We start from the raw sequence: 19,248 nt of genomic DNA on the forward strand, positions 1-19,248 counted from the left end.
ATGTTTCTCTTTTTGCTTAGTCTTGACTCTCTCCACCCCGCGCTGCCCCCCCATCCAGTCCCTCCCCCCTCCCCACCCCGACCTCTCCTCCCCCCTCCCCACCCCCTACACCCTCCCCAACCCCGCGGCACCCATCCAAAATGAACAAGCCCTTGATAGACAGGCGCCGCGCAGGCCCCCTGCGGACTGGGGGCATCCGACCAGGGGGAGGGGGCGGGTAGGGGCCCAGTGCGACCTCTGCTCCTCTACTCGCCACCCCTCCCCCCTCCCACGACCCTCCCACAAGGTTCCCCGCAGATCCCTGACGTGGTGAGGGGAGGGAGCTGCTCCTCCCCTCATGGACGGAGCGCCCCCCCCTCAGGGGTAGGGGGCAGCAAAGGGGGAATGGGCGGAGGGGGAGGAGGGGGAGCTCCCTTCTTTGGCAGCTGAACATGGGTTGGGGGACCTGAGGGCGATGCCCTCCCCCCCTTTACCCACAGCAGGGGAGGGGACTTTCCAGGGGGAGGGTTGGTTTAAAATTCCCAAGCTCCAGGATTAAGGAGAGAGGGGAAGCGTGCGGGAGGGAGTAGCCATGCTGGAGAGGGATAGGAGGGCATAGAGAGAAGGAAGGGTTAGAAGGGGATCTTCACGCAAAATATATAGACAGATGGCTCAAGGACAGGGCCGAGTGAGAGGAGGGGGATGGGAGGGCTGGAGACCGGGAGAAGAGGTGGCGAGGAAGGGCAGGTGTGCAACGAACAGGCACAGCCTTCTCTCCCAGGAAGACTAAGCAGGTGAGCAATGCAAGAAAGAGCACAAGAGGCATTCTTTGATGCAAACAGAAGGGCATCAGGAAAAGAAATGAAAGCGTTGCCAAGGGTGTGCAGAATGAGGTGAATGTGCAAAAGGAAAGAAGCAGCGCTCTCCAAGGCAGGTGACGAAGGTCACCTAGGAGCAGCACAAATGAGCAGAATTAGCAGAAAGGTCACAGTGCGCCCGAGCATCATTTAGAAAAAAGAAGAAAAAGAAAAGGCTTCCAGAAAGCAGCAAAAGAGCGGGTGGGGGAGGGTTGCGCGTACAAGAGCAAGTGTGCAAAAGAATTTGCAAGAGTCAAGAATGGAGCTAGGCAAACGTGTGAAAAAGAAGGTGTCAGGGAGCGGGGCTACCCTGGCAAAGAGGAGCAGAATGAGTCCTGGGAGGTGAGTGTGCAAGAGGCATGACCAAGCTGACAGTGCAAGACAGTGAGCAGAAGGCAGGGGCTAGGAGTGCCACAGTGAGAGGGAGAGATGGGTAGAGAAAGAATTTGGGGGTCCAGGAATCAAAGGGAAAGTGCTTTCACGTGTGTCCAGAGAGTGCACAAAGAGCATGTGGGCAAGAGGAAAGGGAGAGGGAAGGTGTGTCCCATGTGTGTCTGCAGCATGGGTCCAAAGTGAGCAGGGGGAGGGCCCGGGGGAAAGTGTGGAAGCAGCAGGTGTGGATCATAAGAAAAGAAATGCCACGTGTGCAGGGACAACAGTGTGTTCGAGATCGGAGAGGGCTTTGCAAGCCAGAAGCGAAGGCGGAGTGTGCAAGACAGCTAGAGGACAAGTTTGTGCAAAATTGCAGCCCAGGGAAGGGAAGGGGGTGGGCAGAGGCCGGCAGCGTGCAGAGCGTGCAAGAGGCGGGGGAGGGGCAGCTGTGTGTGCTGGGGAGCGGGGAAGGGGGAGGGTGGAGGGGCCTGGAGAGGGTGGGAAGGCTGTTAGAGGGGCAGCAGGTGGTGAAATCTGAGGGCACCCCTTCTCCTGTGGCCTGGGGGACAGCCCCCCATCCAGTCAGGCTCAGGATTGACCCTCTATGGCTCTGTCTGTCCCCTCCCCCCAGGATCAACTCTCCCCTCCTTTCCAGTCCCCCTATGTCATTTCTTCCATCCCCCCATCGGCTGGACGCTCATCACACAGTCTTGTGTCAGCTGCCCCCTCCTGTGAAGTGCATGTGTCCGGCCTGCGTGTCGGTCCACCTGGTGACCTCAGGCCTGGGAGACAGGGCAGGGTGCAGTTTCAGCTGAGTCCCTGCCCCAACCCCCCGGGGAGAGAAATGATGGTCAGGGGTCAGAGTTCAAGAGATCAACAGGCCCAAGGTTCTATGGACGGTCTGGTCCGTCCGGGCCAGCCATCACCTCTCCAGGAAAAATTTGAGAGCCCGGTCGATGTTCATACGGTGGCCCACCCTGGTCACGCCCAAATCGACATAGTCCTCCTTGGTCAAGGCGGGAAGATGGGAGCCGTCGATCTCGTGGTCCAGGAACCGGGCTCGGTGCTCAGCCAAGCCCAGCCACTCCAGCCAATCCGCCACATCGAACTTGGTCCAGAACCCCAGAGGTTTAGCGCCAAAGGGCTTGTCCGGGGGCAGCGAAAGCAGGCGAGTCGGTGAGAGGGAGCGAGAGGCCCCCGCCAAGGCTCCTCCGAGCCCCCCGGACATCCCCGGGTGTGGTGGCACGAAGACAGGAGCGAAGGGGTCAGTCGAGCCGCCTGCCCCTCCGGTGGGGGAGCTTCGGATGTCAAAGAGGCCCGGGTAGAGGGGTCCAGAAGGCAGGATGGGCAGGGATGAGGGCCTGGGCGCAGGGCTGACCTTGTGGTCCGAGGCAGGCAGCAGCGAGGGGCTGGGGGCCCGGCGGAGCAGAGGCGGTCGCATCTCAAACTCCACGCCCTGGAGGTGGCGGGTGGATGTGGAGGAGGAGGCTGAAGGAGAGGTGGCTCCTGGGGCCGCAGCAGCTGAAGGGGGGACCCCAGTTCCCGTGGGGAGTGGGGGCAGAGGTGGTTTAGGCCAGTTCTGAAACAGGCTGCTGACAGGTTTGGTGAGGAGCGAGGAGGATTGGGACTCATCGGAGAGCCTGAAATGTGACAAGGAGGCAGGGGTGGAGGAGAAGAGGGTAGGGTGGGGGCGGGGAGGGCAGGGGTGAGAAAGGCAGAGGGAGAGACGTAAGGGTGGGGCAGAGAAATGGGGAAGAGAGATGGGAAAGGATGGAGGGAGAGAGGGGGTCAGATGGATGTCAGGACAGAAGTGAAGGGAGAGAAAGACAAGAGGACAGGGAGAGGGTGACAGCCAAGAGAGATGAAAGAAAAAGAGACATTAAGTGATAATAATAATAATCGTCACCACTTACTGCTGCTCACGTGTGCCAGGCATTGTTCTAAGTGCTTTACAGTATGGCATCTCAATTTAATCCCGACAGCCCTGACGAAGGTTACTGTTATGATCAGCACAGAAAGGTTAAGTAACTTGCCTAAGGACACACAGCCAGGAAGTGGCAGAGCCCGGTTAGATGGCACCGAAGTCTGAGCTCTTAACCACTATTCTATACTGCCTTTTGGGTTATGGCCAGTCATAGCAGAGTGGAAGACGGGGAGACAGTGAGAGAGAAACAAGAAGAGGGTGAGCATTCAGGGGAGAGAGATGGAAGGGGACGGGACAGAAAGAGAGAGAGAGGGAGAGATGAAGAGAGGAAGATGAAAGAGAGAAGAAACAAGGGGAGAAAAAGGTTCCCCTCATCCCTTTAGCTCATTCCAGTACATCCCTACCTCAGGGCCTTTGAACTGGCTGTTCCTTCTGCACACCTCACTCTTCCCCCACCTAGCTGGTGGTTGGCCCCCTTCTCTTCTCTTCTGCTCATCTTGTGTGTTATTGGAAAGATATTCTCTAAGGATTCCACTTTTTTGCCACAAGGATGGTTGCAATTATTTTGCCTGGCCTCCACCCACTGCCTCACTAGACTAGGAGCTGTATGGGGGAGCAGGAGACTGTGTTTTTCCTGTCTTGTCCATGGTGTGTCCAAGGGCACACTGCAGGGATTAAATTCAGAACCGATGCATTTGTTGGCTAAATTAAGCCTCCTCTCCTCTACCCAGAACACTTAAGAATAATGAGTGAATTGAATTAAGATTTCCAAGGTGTAATAAACCCACACTGGATGCTAACAAACTGAATAACGGTGAGTTCTGTGTGTCTGAACCGGGAAATGTAACTACTTTCCCTAAGATTAAAAGGTCTTGAGTGGGCTCAGACTTTATGGAAGTCCCACTTGGAAAATGTCTTCATAATCCTTATTTGGACTTATATAAGAGCCCATATTCAATTTTTCCCCAAATCCCACCCCCTTTTTTTCCTGGCAGTACTGGGGATTGAACTCAGGGCCTCATGCTTGCTGGGCAGACACTCTACTACTTGAACCACACCTCCAGCCCTGAGTAGTATGTCTTCAGCCACATGTTCAAGGGGCTCACAGATTTCAGGTGTTGTCAGGAGGAACTGACAGCCCACCAAGGACACAGACATGAATGACTTGCTCTGCAGCCTCCTTTGTTAATGTCTTGTCCATCTTGGGTTCTAAACCTGATGGAGCAGACCCCAGAGGCACTGAGAGGGGAAGTTTGAAGTGGGGAGGGTAAATTCTTGCAAATCAGCCTGGATTCTCTTTTCTTTCTGTCACCCTGGACCAGACAGTAAAGGGACACAGACATGGGGAAGGTGAGCTCTAGTGCTCCCCATGGTTGCACGGCTAACTTCCAGGCTCTGCTCACCTCTGCCGCTGTAAGGAGGAGGTCCTTTCCGGGACATAGCTGGCTCCCCCGTGGTGGCTGTCCCCGCTGCTGCCTCCCCGGGCCCAAGGCAGAGCCCCTCCAGCTGCCGCGGCGCCTCCAAATTGCTGGAGTTTGGAACTGAGTTCGCTAATGATGCTGGCTTTTACTGTGGCCAAGGCTGAGGCCTGAGGCTGGGCCAGGGGACCAGGCAGGGGTGGCGGTGGGGGGCCGGGACCCTCCTCCCAGGGCAACAGCTTCCGAGGCAGGGAGGACGCTGCTGGCAAGGGCACCGGTGGGATTTCTGACTCAACTGCCACCGGACCCCCAGCCACACCTGCAGTGGAGGGTCCTGAGCAGGCACTCAGGGCCAGCAGCCCATCGGTCCCAGCTCCAGACACGGAGACAGTGGGGCTGGTGGGGGTGACAGGGTCTCGAAGTCCCCCACTGGGGCCAGGACGAAGGCCTCCACTGGCCCCCAGGGCCCGGCCCCTGAGCTTAGAGGGAGTCATAAGCTGTGGGGGATACGGTGGGACAGGGGTCCCGGTCCCCCCGAAGGCCTGGCCATCCAGGTAGGCCACGTAGGTGTCCAGAAGCTCGGGCCCACTGGCCACGCCAGCCCCGGCCCCGCCCCCTGCGCTGCCCCCGCCCTCAGCGGAGAGGCTGCTGAGCGTGGACGCGCTACTGATGGTCTCCAGTGGGTGGTCACTGCTGCTCCTACTGTCCACTTCCTCAATGCCAGAATCCGTTCCGGGGGGAGGGTCTGGGCCGGGCTGCGGGGCAGGGGCAGCCGGTGCTGCTGGGGCCGGAGGGCCTGGCGGAGGGGGCTCCCCAGGAGCTGTGGGGGCTCCCTGCGTGAGCGTGGCCACCTCGCTATCATAAGATGTCAGGCTGGACGCGGTGGAGTCCAGGGTGGGAGGGGCGGGGGCCACAGCAGGGGGTGGCACAGGGGGCAAAGGGGTGGTCGGGGCGGGTGGGTCAGGCAGCGGATGGGGGGGCCCGGGCGTGAGGGGGGACTCTGGCTTTTCGAAGCTGTTGGAGAACTCCAAGGGAGGGGGCAGCGGCTCCACAAAGAGGAACTCGCCGTCGTCCACGTCCACCGAGGGGGCGGGCGGCGGCAGGACCAGCAGGGGGAGCCCGTTTTCCTCGCTGCTCCGCGGGGAGGTTGGGGAGGCGGGCACGGCGCGGCGCGGGCTGGGTGGCGGGACACTCGGCCCGTCCTCGGTGGAGGATCCCCTTCCCCCGGCCGCGGGGACACGGGGTTGGCAGTTCTCCAGGAAGCGCACGTGCAAGGGCAGCCTCTCGGGCTCCTCAGGGGCTCCGGAGCGCCAGGCCTTGCTCACGACGGGGTGCGGGGTTGGGGGCTCGGGTCCCAGCTGCAACAGGAGGGGCCCGACCCCGGGAGCCGCGGGGGGCAGGCGGTGCAGCAGGGATCGGCGGGCAGCAGGTGGACTGGCCGGGAGGGACTTCTCCTGGCTGCCCAGCCCTGCCCTGTAACCCAGTTCCCGGCGGGCGGGATCCGGGGGCGAGGCCCCCCAGAGGCGCAGCACTGGCTCGTGGTGCGCGTGGGGCGAGTGGTGGTGCGGGGTGGGCGGCGGGGCCTCATAGCGGGGCGATGGGGGCCTGGGAGGGGGTTGGGGGGCCCCACCACCCTCCGAGGACTCTTTGAGCGCGCGCTCCCGAGCAGCCAAGGCCAGCCCGAGCGGGGACGCGGGATCGAGGGCCTTGCCGGTCAGCGGGTGCACCAGGGGACGCGGAGGCAGGAAGCTGGTGAAGGCGCTGCTGCCCCCGTAGGCTCGGCTGCCTGCTCCGTAGCCCGCGTAGCCCGCGCCGGGACCCGCGGACTCCAGTCGGAGGTAGGGCTCGGCGGAGAACATGCCTTCGTCGATGGACTTGGAGTGGCGCAGCCGGGGACCAGGGGGCGCACCTGCGCCCAGCGCGCTGTCGCTGCCATCCTCATCCCCGGCGTCGGTGGAGAGGAACAGCGTGGACCGCCGGCGGGCTTCATTCTGCCAGCCCCCTTCCCTGCGAGCCGCCCCCACTAGGGCCGCCCCGAACTGGCTGGTGAAATCGAGGGTGGCGGGGCCGCTGGGCGACGCGGGGGTGGGCACAGGCGACGGAGACGGTGGCACTGGTGACGTGGCCGGGGCGGGGCTGGGCGAGGGGCCGCCGCCGCCACCGGCACCGCCACCGGCACCGGCACCGGCACCCTCGGGCTGGGTGGGGGGCTCCGCCTCGGTGCTGCTGCCCTGGCTGCTGCGGCCACTGCTACTGGTGGACGGGGCCTTGATGATGATGGTGGGGATGGAGATGGAGTTCTTTTCCGAGGGCGCGGCCGCGGCGGGCGGCGGCTGCGGGGAGGCCGGGGACGTGGGCGAGGGCGCGGGCGGGAGGCCACCTTTTTGGGGTTCGCCTTCCACTTTGGTCTGCTTGACCAGCGGGCCCTTGCGGCCTCGGCCCGAGCGGGCTGGCACGTACATGGCCGCGCTGGCCGCCCTTGGGGGCAGCTGGAAGTAGCGCAAGGCCGGGGCCTGGGATGAGCCACTGACACCGCCCCCGCCGCCATGGTGCGATGGGGAGGGGACCCCCGGGGTCGGGCTAGGCCCACCGCCCCGCCAGCCTCGCAGGCTGGGTTGGGGACCCAGAGCCAGTCGGGGTGGGGGATCGTCCGGAGAGCCTCCGGTCTCCATCTCCGGGGGGTGAGGGGGGTGGGCGTGGTGGTGGTGGGGCTGGGGGGGCGGGGCGTGGTGGTGATGGTGGTGGGGTGGATGGTGGTGGGCAGGGGGCAGGGGGCCACTGTGGTACAGGCTCTTCTCACGGCCCCCCACTCGGGTTTCGGGAGGGGAGGGTCCATCGAAGGATGCTGGAGAGGAGGCAGGGAGGGGCCCACCTGAGCCGGGGTTGAAGGGGGCTCCCCGGGGGGAAGGGGTGAGGCGGCCTGAGGAGGAGGGGGCCGGAGGTGTGCTATAGGGGGGCTCTGGTGGGGACGTGGTGGGTGGTGGGGGGATGTCCTCTGAACCGGGCACAGACAGGCTGCGGCTGAACTTCATGGCTGGAGGTGCTAGGTAGGGTCTATCATCCTCTGTAGCCCCTGGGGAGACATGTGGGATCCAGGAGTGGCGGCTGGGCTAAGGACTTTCCTGCTCCCCGTATCCCACAGATATTATTACCACTACTAATGACGGTATCTAATATGCGCTAGAAACTTCCCATGGGTTATTAAACGCTTTAGGTGATACAGGTGTGCACTGCACAAGCGAAACCAGCAGGGGGAGCAAGGGAGACGGTGAAAGTCACCTGAATTTCCTCCTCAGGCCATGAGGGGGCGCCTTTTTTCCCTCCTAATTTTGCCTGTGCATGCTAGTGCTGGCTTGGAGCTGGGAACGGGTCGCCATGGTTATGTGCATGATTGTACGCTTTTCTTGTATATGCAGGAAGGGGTGCAGCGAGTCATCAGACCTGTGATTTTACAGACGGCTGCTCAGGGGGCCACTAGTGTGAAAAATTCTGGATACTCAGTGTGGTACAGGTGGACCTAAACCATAGGAGACCCTGTTTTACCCTCTGCTTTCTCTGTTGCTCTCTCTTCTCTCCAGGAGTTTGAGCTTGCTAGGCAAGTGCTCAATCTTTTGAGCCATGCCTCAAGCCCTTTAGGTTATTTTTCAGATAGGGTTTTGTGTTTTTTTCCCAGGGCCAGCCTTCAGACCATGATTCTCCTACCTCTGCCTCCCTTGTAGCTAGGATTACAGGCACATGCCCCTATGCCTGGCTTGTTTTGTTAAAATGGGGTCTAACCTGAAACCCTGATCCTTGCCTCTCAAGTAGCTGGGTTTACAGGTATGAGCCACTATGCCCGGCTCTGACTGCTGTCTTTTAACTGGTATCTGGCTTCAACCACTACCTCTCTGTTGCCAGCTTCCACATTAAAAAAAGTCTGGAATCTCATTCTGGCCCATGAGCGCCAGGCTCTTATATCCAGGGATGCAACATGTCGCTATTTTCTAGATGCAGAACCCAAAGCCCAGACAAGTGGAGCCGCCTGCATCAGATTGCACAGCAAGGAAGGAAAGGAGTCAGGATTCACACATAAGCTTCCCAGCTCCAAAGCCCGACCTAACTTAACTATCTATGCTCACACATGAAGAAGACACTTCCAAGTGCTCAGATTCCTCCATAAACAATCACCCCCACACACTCCACATTCCTTACACCCCCTCCTTGGGGCAGGGGAGGACATACCAATAGATTTTTGACGAAGCATGAGCCCTGGTCCTGGAGGCAGGAAAGATGGACGTTCATAGCTTGGTTGAGAACGGTGGTGGGGATCAAAGCTCGACTTTGGGGCGGCAGTTGGAGGGAGAGAGAAAAGACAGCAGAAAAAGATCAGTCAGGGTGAAGAGGCTCCATTGTCACCTCTATTCCTTCTTGGGGGGCCTTGGCAGGATGGGCTCAAGAAGGTTGAAAGGATTTCTGGGGAGAGGAAAGCATCTTAAGTCTGAGTGGGGGAGAACGGGAAGAGCAGTAGACTGGGATTGTGTGGCTGAAGTGGTAGAGCGAGCGCCTGAGAGACAGAGGAAGGGAGGGAGAGAAGAGAAGGGAGGAAGGAAGGAAAGAATTCCATCATTCAGGAGGTGGATGGAAACAGGGGGATCTCGAGTTCAAGGCCAGCCCAGGCTACATAACCAATAGCAGCCTGCAGCTCGTAACAGACCATATACTTCAGTATAGATCCAGAAGTGCAAGGCGGAACTAATCCAGGCTGCAGCTCCCACTGCAGTGCTCTCACTGCAGTGTCCACTGCACCAGGCTGCAGGCAGATCCAGGGAGCCCCATCCCGGCTTCCTGGTTCCCTTCAGGCTCCCCCTTAGCAAATGGTTGGCCTAAGATCCCTACATTGGGCTCCCAGTCTACGATGCCTCTCTCCACTTGAAGGCTGTGTGTGCTCCAGCCCTTGCCTTGCTCACTCTGTCCCCACCACATCCCACCTCCCAGTGTCTCCAGGTCTATCCTGGCTACAGAACCTCCAGGTCCTGACCCTTCTCTCTTCAGTGACTTTCCTCTTCATTGCCACATGTGCAGTTCAACTTCTCCACCCAGATGTCCCACGCGGGCTTCCTTAGAGTGTCCCTCTCCATTAGAAACTACTGTCTGCTTGCTGTCTCTGCCTACCACTGACATAGAGGACAGACAGACACCTCCCAGCCTCCCAGCACTGTAGCTACAGCGTTAGTGGTTTTTTTTTTTTTTTTGGTGTTACTAGGGTTTGAACTCAGGACCTCGTGCTTGCTAGGCAAGTGCTCTATCACTTGAGCCATGCCCCCAGCGCTTCTTTAGTGTCTTAATGTTTCATTTTATTTGAGACAGTATCTCACTGTGTAGCCCAGCTGACCTCCAACTCATGATCCTCCTACCTCAGCCTCCTGAGTGCTAGGATTATAGGCATGCACCACCACACCTGGCTTTATGTCTTTTAGAAGCATAAGGGAAAAAAATGAATAGAAGACAGCCTGAATAATACGGTCACTCCTCAGTACCCATGGAAGATGGGTTCCAGGACTCCTACAGACACCAAAACGCATGGCACTCAGTCCCTTACATAAATGGGGCAGTATTTGCACATAACCTACACACATGTTCCCCCTCGACTTTAAATTAGCTCTAGATGACTTATAACACCTGAGACGGTGTAAATGCTGTGTAAGCAGGTGCTGTACTGTGTGGCTCAGAGAATGTCAGCTGGGCACCAGTGGTTCACACCTGTAATCCTAGCTATTCAGGAGGCAGAGATCAGGAGGATCAGGGTTCAAAGCCAGCCCCAGGCAAATAGTGCTCAACACCACATCGTATCTCGAAAATACCCAACACAAAACAGGGCTGGTGGAGTGGCTCAAGGGGTAGAGCATCTGCCTAGCAAGTGTGAGGTTCTGAGTTCAAATGTCAGTGCCTCCAAAAAATAAAAGCCCTAAATGTTCAGTATAGACACTTTCCCCCAAAATATACACATACTTTTTTTTTTGTTAGTACTGGGGTTTGAACTCAGGGCTTCACACTTGCTAGGCAGGCACTTTACCCCTTGAGCTACTCTACCAGCCCTTTTTTCTTTAGTTATTTTTTGGAACTTCTGGTCATCATAGCCTGCCACCCAGGCTTGGCTGTCACACCGTAGCTGCTGACCACTCGTATCAATTTCAGTTAATTATAAGCACAAATTCACTGGGTGTGGTGGTACACACCTATAATCCCAGCACTTGGGGGGCAGAGGCAGGAGGATCTTGAGTTAAGAGACTAATCTGGGCTACTTAGCAAACCTTGTCAAGAAAGAAGCAAAGATGGGAAGGGAAGGGGAGAGGAAGAGAAGGGAAGAGAAATTCACCCATCCATTCTTGAACTGGCCACATTGGAAGAGTTCAGCAGTCACCTGTGGCAGGTGGCTGCTATGCTTGACAGCACAGTTGTGGGACATTTCCGTCATCACAGGAAGTCCTGTTAGACATCACTGGTCCAACACATCCTGACCTTCCAGGAGCCCAGTGGAAGCGTGTCACTTCTAGGAAGTCTCATTAGGGGTGACCAAAGAGTCAGCAAGGTGCCTTTCAACTCTTCCTAGTTCCTGTTACCTGGATTACTGATGCAATAGCTACAGCTCCAGCAGCCATCTTGGCCTAGAAGCTCACTTTGTGATTGGAAGCAAAAAGTAAGAAGGATCCTAGTCTTTGTGACTATTGACACTTTCCTGTCTTCCTAGGACTCTAGACTTCTTTAGCATGAAAGAGTTGTAAGCATTTCTCTTGTTCAACCCAACTCTGCTAGGTAAATTCTCTAAAGGAAGCGAAACTATTGACAGGCTCTCTTGTACACTCCAGTCTGGCATACAGTATGTGCTCAGGAAACATCAGTAGTGCAAAAGAGTCCTTGGAGATATTACAAGACATTAAGGGAACCCTGAGGACACAACCCTGGTCCCATCCCTCCGAATATGCCATCAAGCACAGAACAGCTAACCCCAAGTCCGGTGCCCTGAGTGCACCCTACTTTGACCAGCTCCCCCCTCTGCTCTTCTGAGTGTCCTCAGTCTGCCCAATGCTCCTCAACCTTGCTGCAGGTTTTTCTCCTCCTCCTTCTCCTTTTATCCTCAGCCCTGTGCCCTGCTGGGCTTTCTGTCCTGTCCTCCCTGCATGGTAACAAGGAGAGAACCCTGTGAAAAATAAAGACATTGTGCAGAGGTGCAGAGAGAAGTGGGAGTGAAGGGAGGTGTTTTTGTATAAATCATTTTGTCCGCTGCTTCCTGCAGAGGCCCCCAGGAACCGCCAGCTTTTGAGCTAAGGGTTGATTAGAGCTATGTTCGTGATCATGAAAGAGCCGTGGATCAGAGAGGGGAGAGTCTTGACCTTGATCAGCTGGAGAACACAGAAAAAATTAAAGGGGTGAAGAAAAGGGGTAGCAAGAGTGACCGGAGGGAGACCAGTCAGAAAGGATGCAGGAATGGCTGAGGTGGAAGGCTGGGAAGGACACTATCCCCAGGCTGGGATGGCAGCTGGGAGGAGACCGGAAGGCCAAAGGGGCATGGTGGGGGCAGGGTTGATGAGGAGGAGTCAGAGTAATGGGGCAGGAGGCAAGGAGAGCCAGGAGAGGGGACAGAGTGACACTGAGGCAGTTGGAGTGACAGAGAAGGTTCTGAGGGGAGAGATGTGAGCCATGGCTGCAGATGGTATGCGAAGAATAGTGATGGAGAATGTTTTATTTGAAAACTGACAAAATGCTTTGAGGTGAAGAGTACAGGTCAAAAACAAATGGTTGAGTGTGACACAGAAGGGTGAAGGTGGCAGAAGAGGGTGTCACATGGATGGAGGAGCCAAAATAATGAGGAGGCATTGGACTGGCTCCAGATGGGACAGGCTGACCTCCATCAACAAACTCAGGACATCGTCTCCTGCACAGAGGGACAGCCAATCAGATGGCAGCATCTGCTGTGTGATGTCACTAGGTGCCGGGCAGGATCCTTCTTAAAGGGCCAGCCTCTGGGGGCCCAGCTCTTCTGGAAGCCTCATGAGTAGGTCTGGTGCCCCAGTGGCAGGTGTGTGTGCTCCTGCTGGGGCACAGGCTGACAGAGGAAGTGCTGCAAGATTCCTGCTGGGGTGCCAGCAGGACAGAGTAGGGAAGGGGAGACAGACAAAGTAGACATGGGGAAGAGAGACAGACATGTGGAGACAGTGGGAACAGAAACAGGGAGTCCAGAGAGGGGGAGAGAAAGAAAGATTGGGAGATAAAAACAGGGGAAAGGAGACCAGGAATGAAAAGAACAGCCCGAAGCAGCCAGGAGGCAAGGCAGAGCAGACAATGCCACCAGGTGTGGATAAAAATAACCTGAGGGGTCCAGATTTGTGGTTTACACCTGTAATCCCAGCTACTCAGGAGGTGGAGATCTGGAGCATTGCAGTTTGAGGAAAAAGTTAGCAATACCCCTTGTCAGTAAATAAGCTGGGCAAGGTGGCTCATGCCTGTAATCCCAGCTGCTCAGGAGGCCATAGGAATGAGGATCTCTGTCTGTAGCGGGCAGCCCTGGGCAAAAGCTCAAGACCCTACCTAAAAACTAACTAAAAAAAAACAAAACAAAAAGAAAAAGGCCAGGGTCTTGGTTCAAGTGGTAGAGCATCAGCCTACCAAGTATAAGGCCCTGAGTTCAAATCCCAGTACCGCCAAAAAGTAATAAAATAACCCAAGAGAGAAACCAAATAGGAAGAAAGCCACACAGAGGGGACAGATGGATGGACAGCAGAGTCCTGGAAGGGGGCATGGCATGAGGCTCAAGTGGGTGTGTCTGAGCTCTGTGTCCCCAGCCTTGGTCCCAGCTGCTCTTCCTCCATTTCCATTTGAGGTTTTGTGGGGTTTTTGGTGGTACTGGGGTTTGAACTCAGGGCCTCACACTTGCTAGGCAGGCACTCTACACTTGAGCCACTCCACCAGCTCTGTTTTGTGTTGGGTTTTTTGAGATAGAGTCTCAGGAACTATTTGCCCAGGGCTGGCTTTGAACTGTGATCCTTCTGATCCCTGTCTTCTGAGTAGCTAGGATTATAGGCGTGTGGCACTTGACTCCAATTTCTGGGATCTTAAACAGCAGCATTTTATACTGTGGGTTGGCTTAGCACAGACCTGACCCAAGAAGCCTTGGGGTGACACTGAGCCCTGACACTGCTGCTGGTCCAGACGCAAAGGGGTGCACAAAGAGTGAAGAGGGAAGAGAAGTATCAGAGATGGGGACGCAGAGGACACGACCCTGCAAGAGGCCACCAGAATGCAGGAACCTCACGAGGGGCTCTGTGTTGACTCCAAGGGTGGGAAAGACTGGGGTGGCAGGTGGGAGGTAGCAGACATGGGAGCACAGAGAGCTCTCCTAAGTGAGAGGATGCTTACAAGGGCTCAAGACGGATCCAGGAAGTGAGAGAAGAGAAGGAAGTTTCTACGAGGTCAGTGACCCTGGCCTCCTGGATTCCTGGTCAGGGAGGGGCAGGGAAGATTTCAGGTGAGCGCATGTGGGTTTCATGTCTCAGGGGTCAGGGCAGGTGGCAGCTGGTTTCATTGATGGTTGGTGGCGGTGCCTATCCGAGGGGGGTGTCTTTGGAGCCTCGGTGGTAAGTTCCTAAAGACTCAAGATCGTGTCTGTCCTGTAACCAAGTTCACGCAGCCGGGCCTAGCATGGTGGCTGCTGGCATTTCCAGGGGCTCTGGGCACGTGTGGAATGAATGAAGGAAAGGATTTTCTTGTCTCAGGCTCAGATGACCTTGGGTGTTCTTGAGTATACTGGAGTCTGTGTGGCAGGCAGGGCTCGCTAAGTTACAATGGGGTCACTCGTTATTTTCTGTCTTGTTGACAGTTTGTTGTGCTAGAGTTAACTTCACTGAACCCTCATCAGAACGGCGCAAAGTCAGCTGTGGCCCCAACTTACAGAAACGGAGAGTGAGGCGCAGAGACGCGAGATAACATGATCCAAAGTGACACACGAAGTTAGGAAAGTCAGCATTTGAATCCATGCCCATCGGTTATTATAGACTTTCTGGGGACCACGAATAAAGAGAAACAGTTGGGGGGAAGGTTTACAGATGCAGGGAGGAAAATTCAGACAGAAGAGGCCACAGACCCAGATGAAGAGGAAGCCTGGAGGAAATACTGAAGCAGTAATGGATGAATGACGAACATGGGGGTGTCCTGAAACCCAGTCCACTTAGGACAAAACAAAGCTGAAACCATTTCACCTTAGAATGGTGAAGGGCACCGGTTCGGAACCCGAGGTGAGACCTTTCCCCAAGGAATGTCTGCTGACAGTTTTGGACTAATGGGAAAGGTAGAATTGGCGTCTGGAAGAAAGAGATCAGAAACGCTGCTCAGCACCCTAAATTGCACAGGACAGGCCCTATAATCAAGAGCCATCTCCCCCCAACGCAGTCAATGCTGGTTATTTGCAGTAGATAAATTCTATAAAGTGAGTACACGTTTTGTCAGCCAACTGATACATAATCTTGCTTTATGTGTGTTTTTTTCTGAAAGACACCTTATTTCATCTAGTTTGTGAATTCATTAGCGTTAAACCCATGCACTATAGCTCATGTCTGAACAAATTTTATCTTCCCAACGACTATCACAGCCTTCCTGCATTTGGGGACAATAGACGGCACATCCACACTGTACTTGAGGGACATTTTAAACACTAAAATAACCAAGCAAAAGCACAAAAATGCCACTAATTTGGTCAACTACAGGATGCCAGTCTGGTATGAGCACTGAGAAAAGGTAGAGAGCACACCTGGTTCATCCTGGCTACAAAGATGAGTCGATCGACTGGAAATTTTTACCACTTAATGCATGCTCATGAAAAACCTCACAAATACTGATTTTGGGGTATAAATAAATACTGGCAGGTAGGAAAATTTAAAAATACAAAATCCTCAATTACTGAGGATGGGTTCTGTCAACAGTGCTGATGTTACAAAGCCTGGTGTACAGCAGGCATGGTGAATCATGCCTGTAATCCCGGCTACTCAGGAGGTAAAGGCAGAAGGACTGAGAATTTGAGGCTAGTCTGGGCAAAAAGTGAGTGAGACCCCATTTCAACAAAAAAGCAGGATGTGGTGATGTATGTCTGTACCCCAGCTATTCAGGAGGCTTTAAGTAGGAGGACTGTGGTCCACACTAGCCAGGGCAAAAAAAAAAAACCCAAAACAAAAACAAAGAAACAAAAAAACCCCACGAGACTCTACTTGAAAAATAACTAAACCAGAAAGGGCTAGTGGAGTGGCTCAGATAGTAGAGCGCCTGCCTAGCAAGTGTGAAGCCCTGAGTTCAAATCCCAGTACTGCAAAAAAGAAAAACAGGAGGACTAGATTTGAGCTGATGTTCTGAGATGACAGCCTCCGGGGCTGCAGAACTCAGAACTGTATGTGACACTTCAAAAATTCCAAGAGGACTGGGTGCAGGAAAACCATCCCTGAGACACAGGGACCATGGGGACAGGAAGGAGCGCTCTGTTGATCATCTGCTCTGCTGAGTGTTGAACTCATTTCACACCCTAAGCAGCACCAAGGTCAGCTTTTTACAGAGCAGGACACTGAACTTGTGGGAGGGGGACACAGATGATGGGACACCTGCAAAAACTTCAAGTTCCTTGAGAAACCAAGGATTAGGTACAAAGGGAGGGACTCTGCCAGGCCAGGAAAAGTGGCCAAGGGCCCTCTGTCTCTAGACTGAAAAGAAACTCCAGGAGTCCTGGGGATGGAATCCAGGGCTTCACACATCCTAGGCAAGCACTCTCGCACTTGCCCTTTGGGTTTGTATTCTGATTTTTTGGTGTTTTGTTTTGGCGGTCCTGGAGTTTGAACTTAGGGCCTCATGCTTGCTAGACAAGCGCTTTATCTAACACGTGAGCCACTCTTGACAGCCCTATATTTTGTTTTTCAGAGCGAGTCTCACTAACTTTGCCAGGGCTAGCTTTGATCTCAAGATCCTCCTGCCTCCTCCTCTGGAGTAGCTGGGATTACAGGTGTGCGCTATCATGCCCAGAATGTTCTCTGCTCTTGATTCTCTAGAGCCTGTAAGCTAATCCTTGGGATAGGCTGGGGATAGACTTCAGTGGGCCTATGCATTTGGACAGGAATAAACAATCTATTTTTCACATTTTCCAAAGAAAGCTCCACTGCTCCTCAATTGAGAGTGTAGACAATAAACTCGCTAGTCTCAGCAAGACTGGCGTCTGCATCCCTAAAAGAAATCACTGATATTTCCATATCCCATCACCGCGGTGCAGATTTCCCCAAACAGTGTTTATGCTCCTCGTGATTGTGAAATTAGAGTGGTTAAGATCCACTGCTAGCTCTCACAGCGGAGTGTGTTGACAAAAAGCACTGATATTATGATATCACAAATTGTGCTTTCAAAAAATATTTTGATAACTCTATTTTGGTGTAACTGGCTTCTTTTGTTAGCTCACACATGGTATTTTAAGTATTATTCTTTTTCTGGGTGGAGCTGGGGAGGGAATCAGAGCCTTGCACATGCTAAATAAGGCTCTATTACTTCACCCTCCCCCTGCAACTTTTTTTTTTTTTGGTGGGACTGGGGTTTGAACTCAGGACTTCACACTTGCAAAGCAGGCACTCTACCACTTGAGCCACACCTCCAGTCCCTTTTGCTCTGGTTATTTTAGAAATGCAGTTTTCTTGAACTATTTGCCCAGGCTGGCCTTGAACCTTGATCTTCCTGATCTCAGCCTCCCAAGTGGCTAGGATTACAGGTGGGAGCCACAGGCACCCAGCTTGTATGGTTCTTGCTGCTACTTTTGCCCAGGCTGGTCTGGAACCCTGCCTCCACCTCTTGAGTAGCTGGGATTACAGTCAGGCATCACCGTGCCTGGCTTATAAGCAATATTCTGAGAAAGACTACACCAGCCTGTCCTCTAAATGCTAAAGAACCCAGGTTTAGAGTGAATGGTTCTTTGGCCACCAGGTGGTGGGTGAGGACAGAGCCTGGGCAGGCAGGGCAGTGGGTGGTCTCTGGAGGTTACAATGACAAGCATGTCAGGGGATGTCTTGTCAAGAGGTATAGCCCAGCAGGGTCCCACGGGAAAAGCCAGGGCTGATGTGGGGTGGGAACCAGCAGAAGCGGGGAGGGTGAGAGAGTGAAGGCAATATGGGTGAACAGATCAAAGTACTTTATACATGTGTATGAAAATAGAATAATGAAGTCTGTTAAATTTCTTTTGAAGCGATAGAGAGGAAAAGGAAGAGTAATGGGGTGAATTTAATCCAAGTATGCTATATGTAGGTATGGAAAATTCAGTGAAACCTCATTGGAAAATTAATATACACTTTAAAAAAAAAACTGAGCTTGCACCACAGGTTTAGGGATCTGACTGGCTGAGTAGACATCTTGGATCCTTCACTGAGCCTCAGTTTCTCCATCTGCACACAGGCTAACAACCATGTATAGTGCACAGAACGATTCTAAAAAATGAATGAGGTAATCCATATAAAACACAGCACTCAAAAAATGATCATGCCTCATTACAGGTTAGTGTCTTTCTGTGTGGAAGGGCTTGAGGAAATAATTCTCTCTTTTTTTTTTTTTTTTGCAGTACTGAGGTTTAAACTCAGGGCCTACACCTTGAGCCACTCTACCAGCCCCTTTTTGTGATGGGCAGGGTCTCATGAACTATTTGCCTGGGCTGGTTTTGAACCACAACCCTCCTGATCTCTGCCTCCCGAGTAGCTAGGATTACAGGTGTGAGCCACCAGTGCCCAGGTCATCTGTTTTGTTTTGTTTGAGACAAGGTCTTCCTATGTTGCCCAGGCTGGTCTGGAACTCCTGGCCTCAAGTGATCCTCCTGTTTCAGCCTCCTAGATGGCTGGGATGACTGGTGTATGCTACTGTGCCCAGCTTAGCATCGATTGTTAGGCTGAGACTTGCCATCTATGACATCATTTTGCCTTCATCAGGAGTAGCAGCTAGGAAGGGTTTGGAAGAAGAGAGGGATAGCAGTTCCAGATTGGTACATGCACTCCTCACGGCCCTCCCCAAGCCAGGCTGCCTACCTCGGTGGCGAAGAAACCTTTAGGTCGGTGCTTGCCTAGAGACGCGAGTCCACCAGGCCCTGGACTCTCGCTTGCACTGATGGTCTGTTGAGCTGCAGCCAAAATTTCATCGAGTTTGTCTAGTGAGGATGGGGGGTGGGGAGGGTGAAGAAGGGCGGGGAGACAAGAAATGGAGCTTGCTCTGATCTGCCACAGGGACAGGGACAGAGACGGCGCCCTAGAGCTTTGTATGGATTGTGGATAGGCAGTCCTGCTGGGTGACATCTCCCAAATCAACAGACAGGGCCTAGAGACAGGAAGGGGTGAGGGCTCCTCCAAGGAGCAAGGTGGAGGGCAGGCAGGAGGAAGGAGGAGGTGAGATTGTGACATGGATGGAGTACTAAGGTCCTGAGCGCAGAGGTGGCTGAAGGATGCGCAGGCACAAACAGGGCGGTGGTGGCTAGGCAGGACACTTTGGCGTGTGGGACCCTTGGGCAACGTGGGGAGCGGGGCTGGACCATCTTACTGAGAGCCATCTGATACACGGTTCGCTTTTTCTCCATGCTGGGCACCGGCGCAGGCTGCTGCTCGTATTCTGTGGGCAAAGGGTACCCATGAAGCCCAGGTGCGCGCCCCAGGGGAGCGGGGCGGAGCGAGCT

The 19,248-nt window shown here is 54.6% G+C and overlaps 1 protein-coding gene across 7 annotated transcripts in view; it reads right to left on the reverse strand.

Annotated features, from left to right (window-relative positions):
* Window positions 1–118: 118 nt before the first annotated feature.
* The window catches only part of Shank1 (SH3 and multiple ankyrin repeat domains 1), a 49,501-nt gene continuing 30,371 nt past the window's right edge, over window positions 119–19,248 (reverse strand). For 4 of the 7 annotated variants that reach the window (XM_074058058.1, XM_074058057.1, XM_074058056.1 and 1 more), the window contains 5 exons: window positions 19,116–19,184; window positions 18,611–18,729; window positions 8,772–8,868; window positions 4,536–7,623; window positions 119–2,848 (listed from right to left, as the gene is read on the reverse strand). In XM_074058058.1, coding sequence (XP_073914159.1) covers window positions 2,131–2,848; window positions 4,536–7,623; window positions 8,772–8,868; window positions 18,611–18,729; window positions 19,116–19,184 — 4,091 coding nt within the window. In that variant the 3' untranslated portion in view covers window positions 119–2,130. Of the gene's footprint in view, window positions 2,849–3,241; window positions 3,323–4,535; window positions 7,624–8,771; window positions 8,869–18,610; window positions 18,730–19,115; window positions 19,185–19,248 lie in introns of all 7 variants that reach the window. The other 3 variants (XM_074058060.1, XM_074058059.1, XM_074058061.1) reach the window with 2 other exon arrangements.

The sequence above is a fragment of the Castor canadensis genome, chromosome 16 (genome assembly GCF_047511655.1).
Source record: "Castor canadensis chromosome 16, mCasCan1.hap1v2, whole genome shotgun sequence".
NCBI lineage: Eukaryota > Metazoa > Chordata > Mammalia > Rodentia > Castoridae > Castor > Castor canadensis.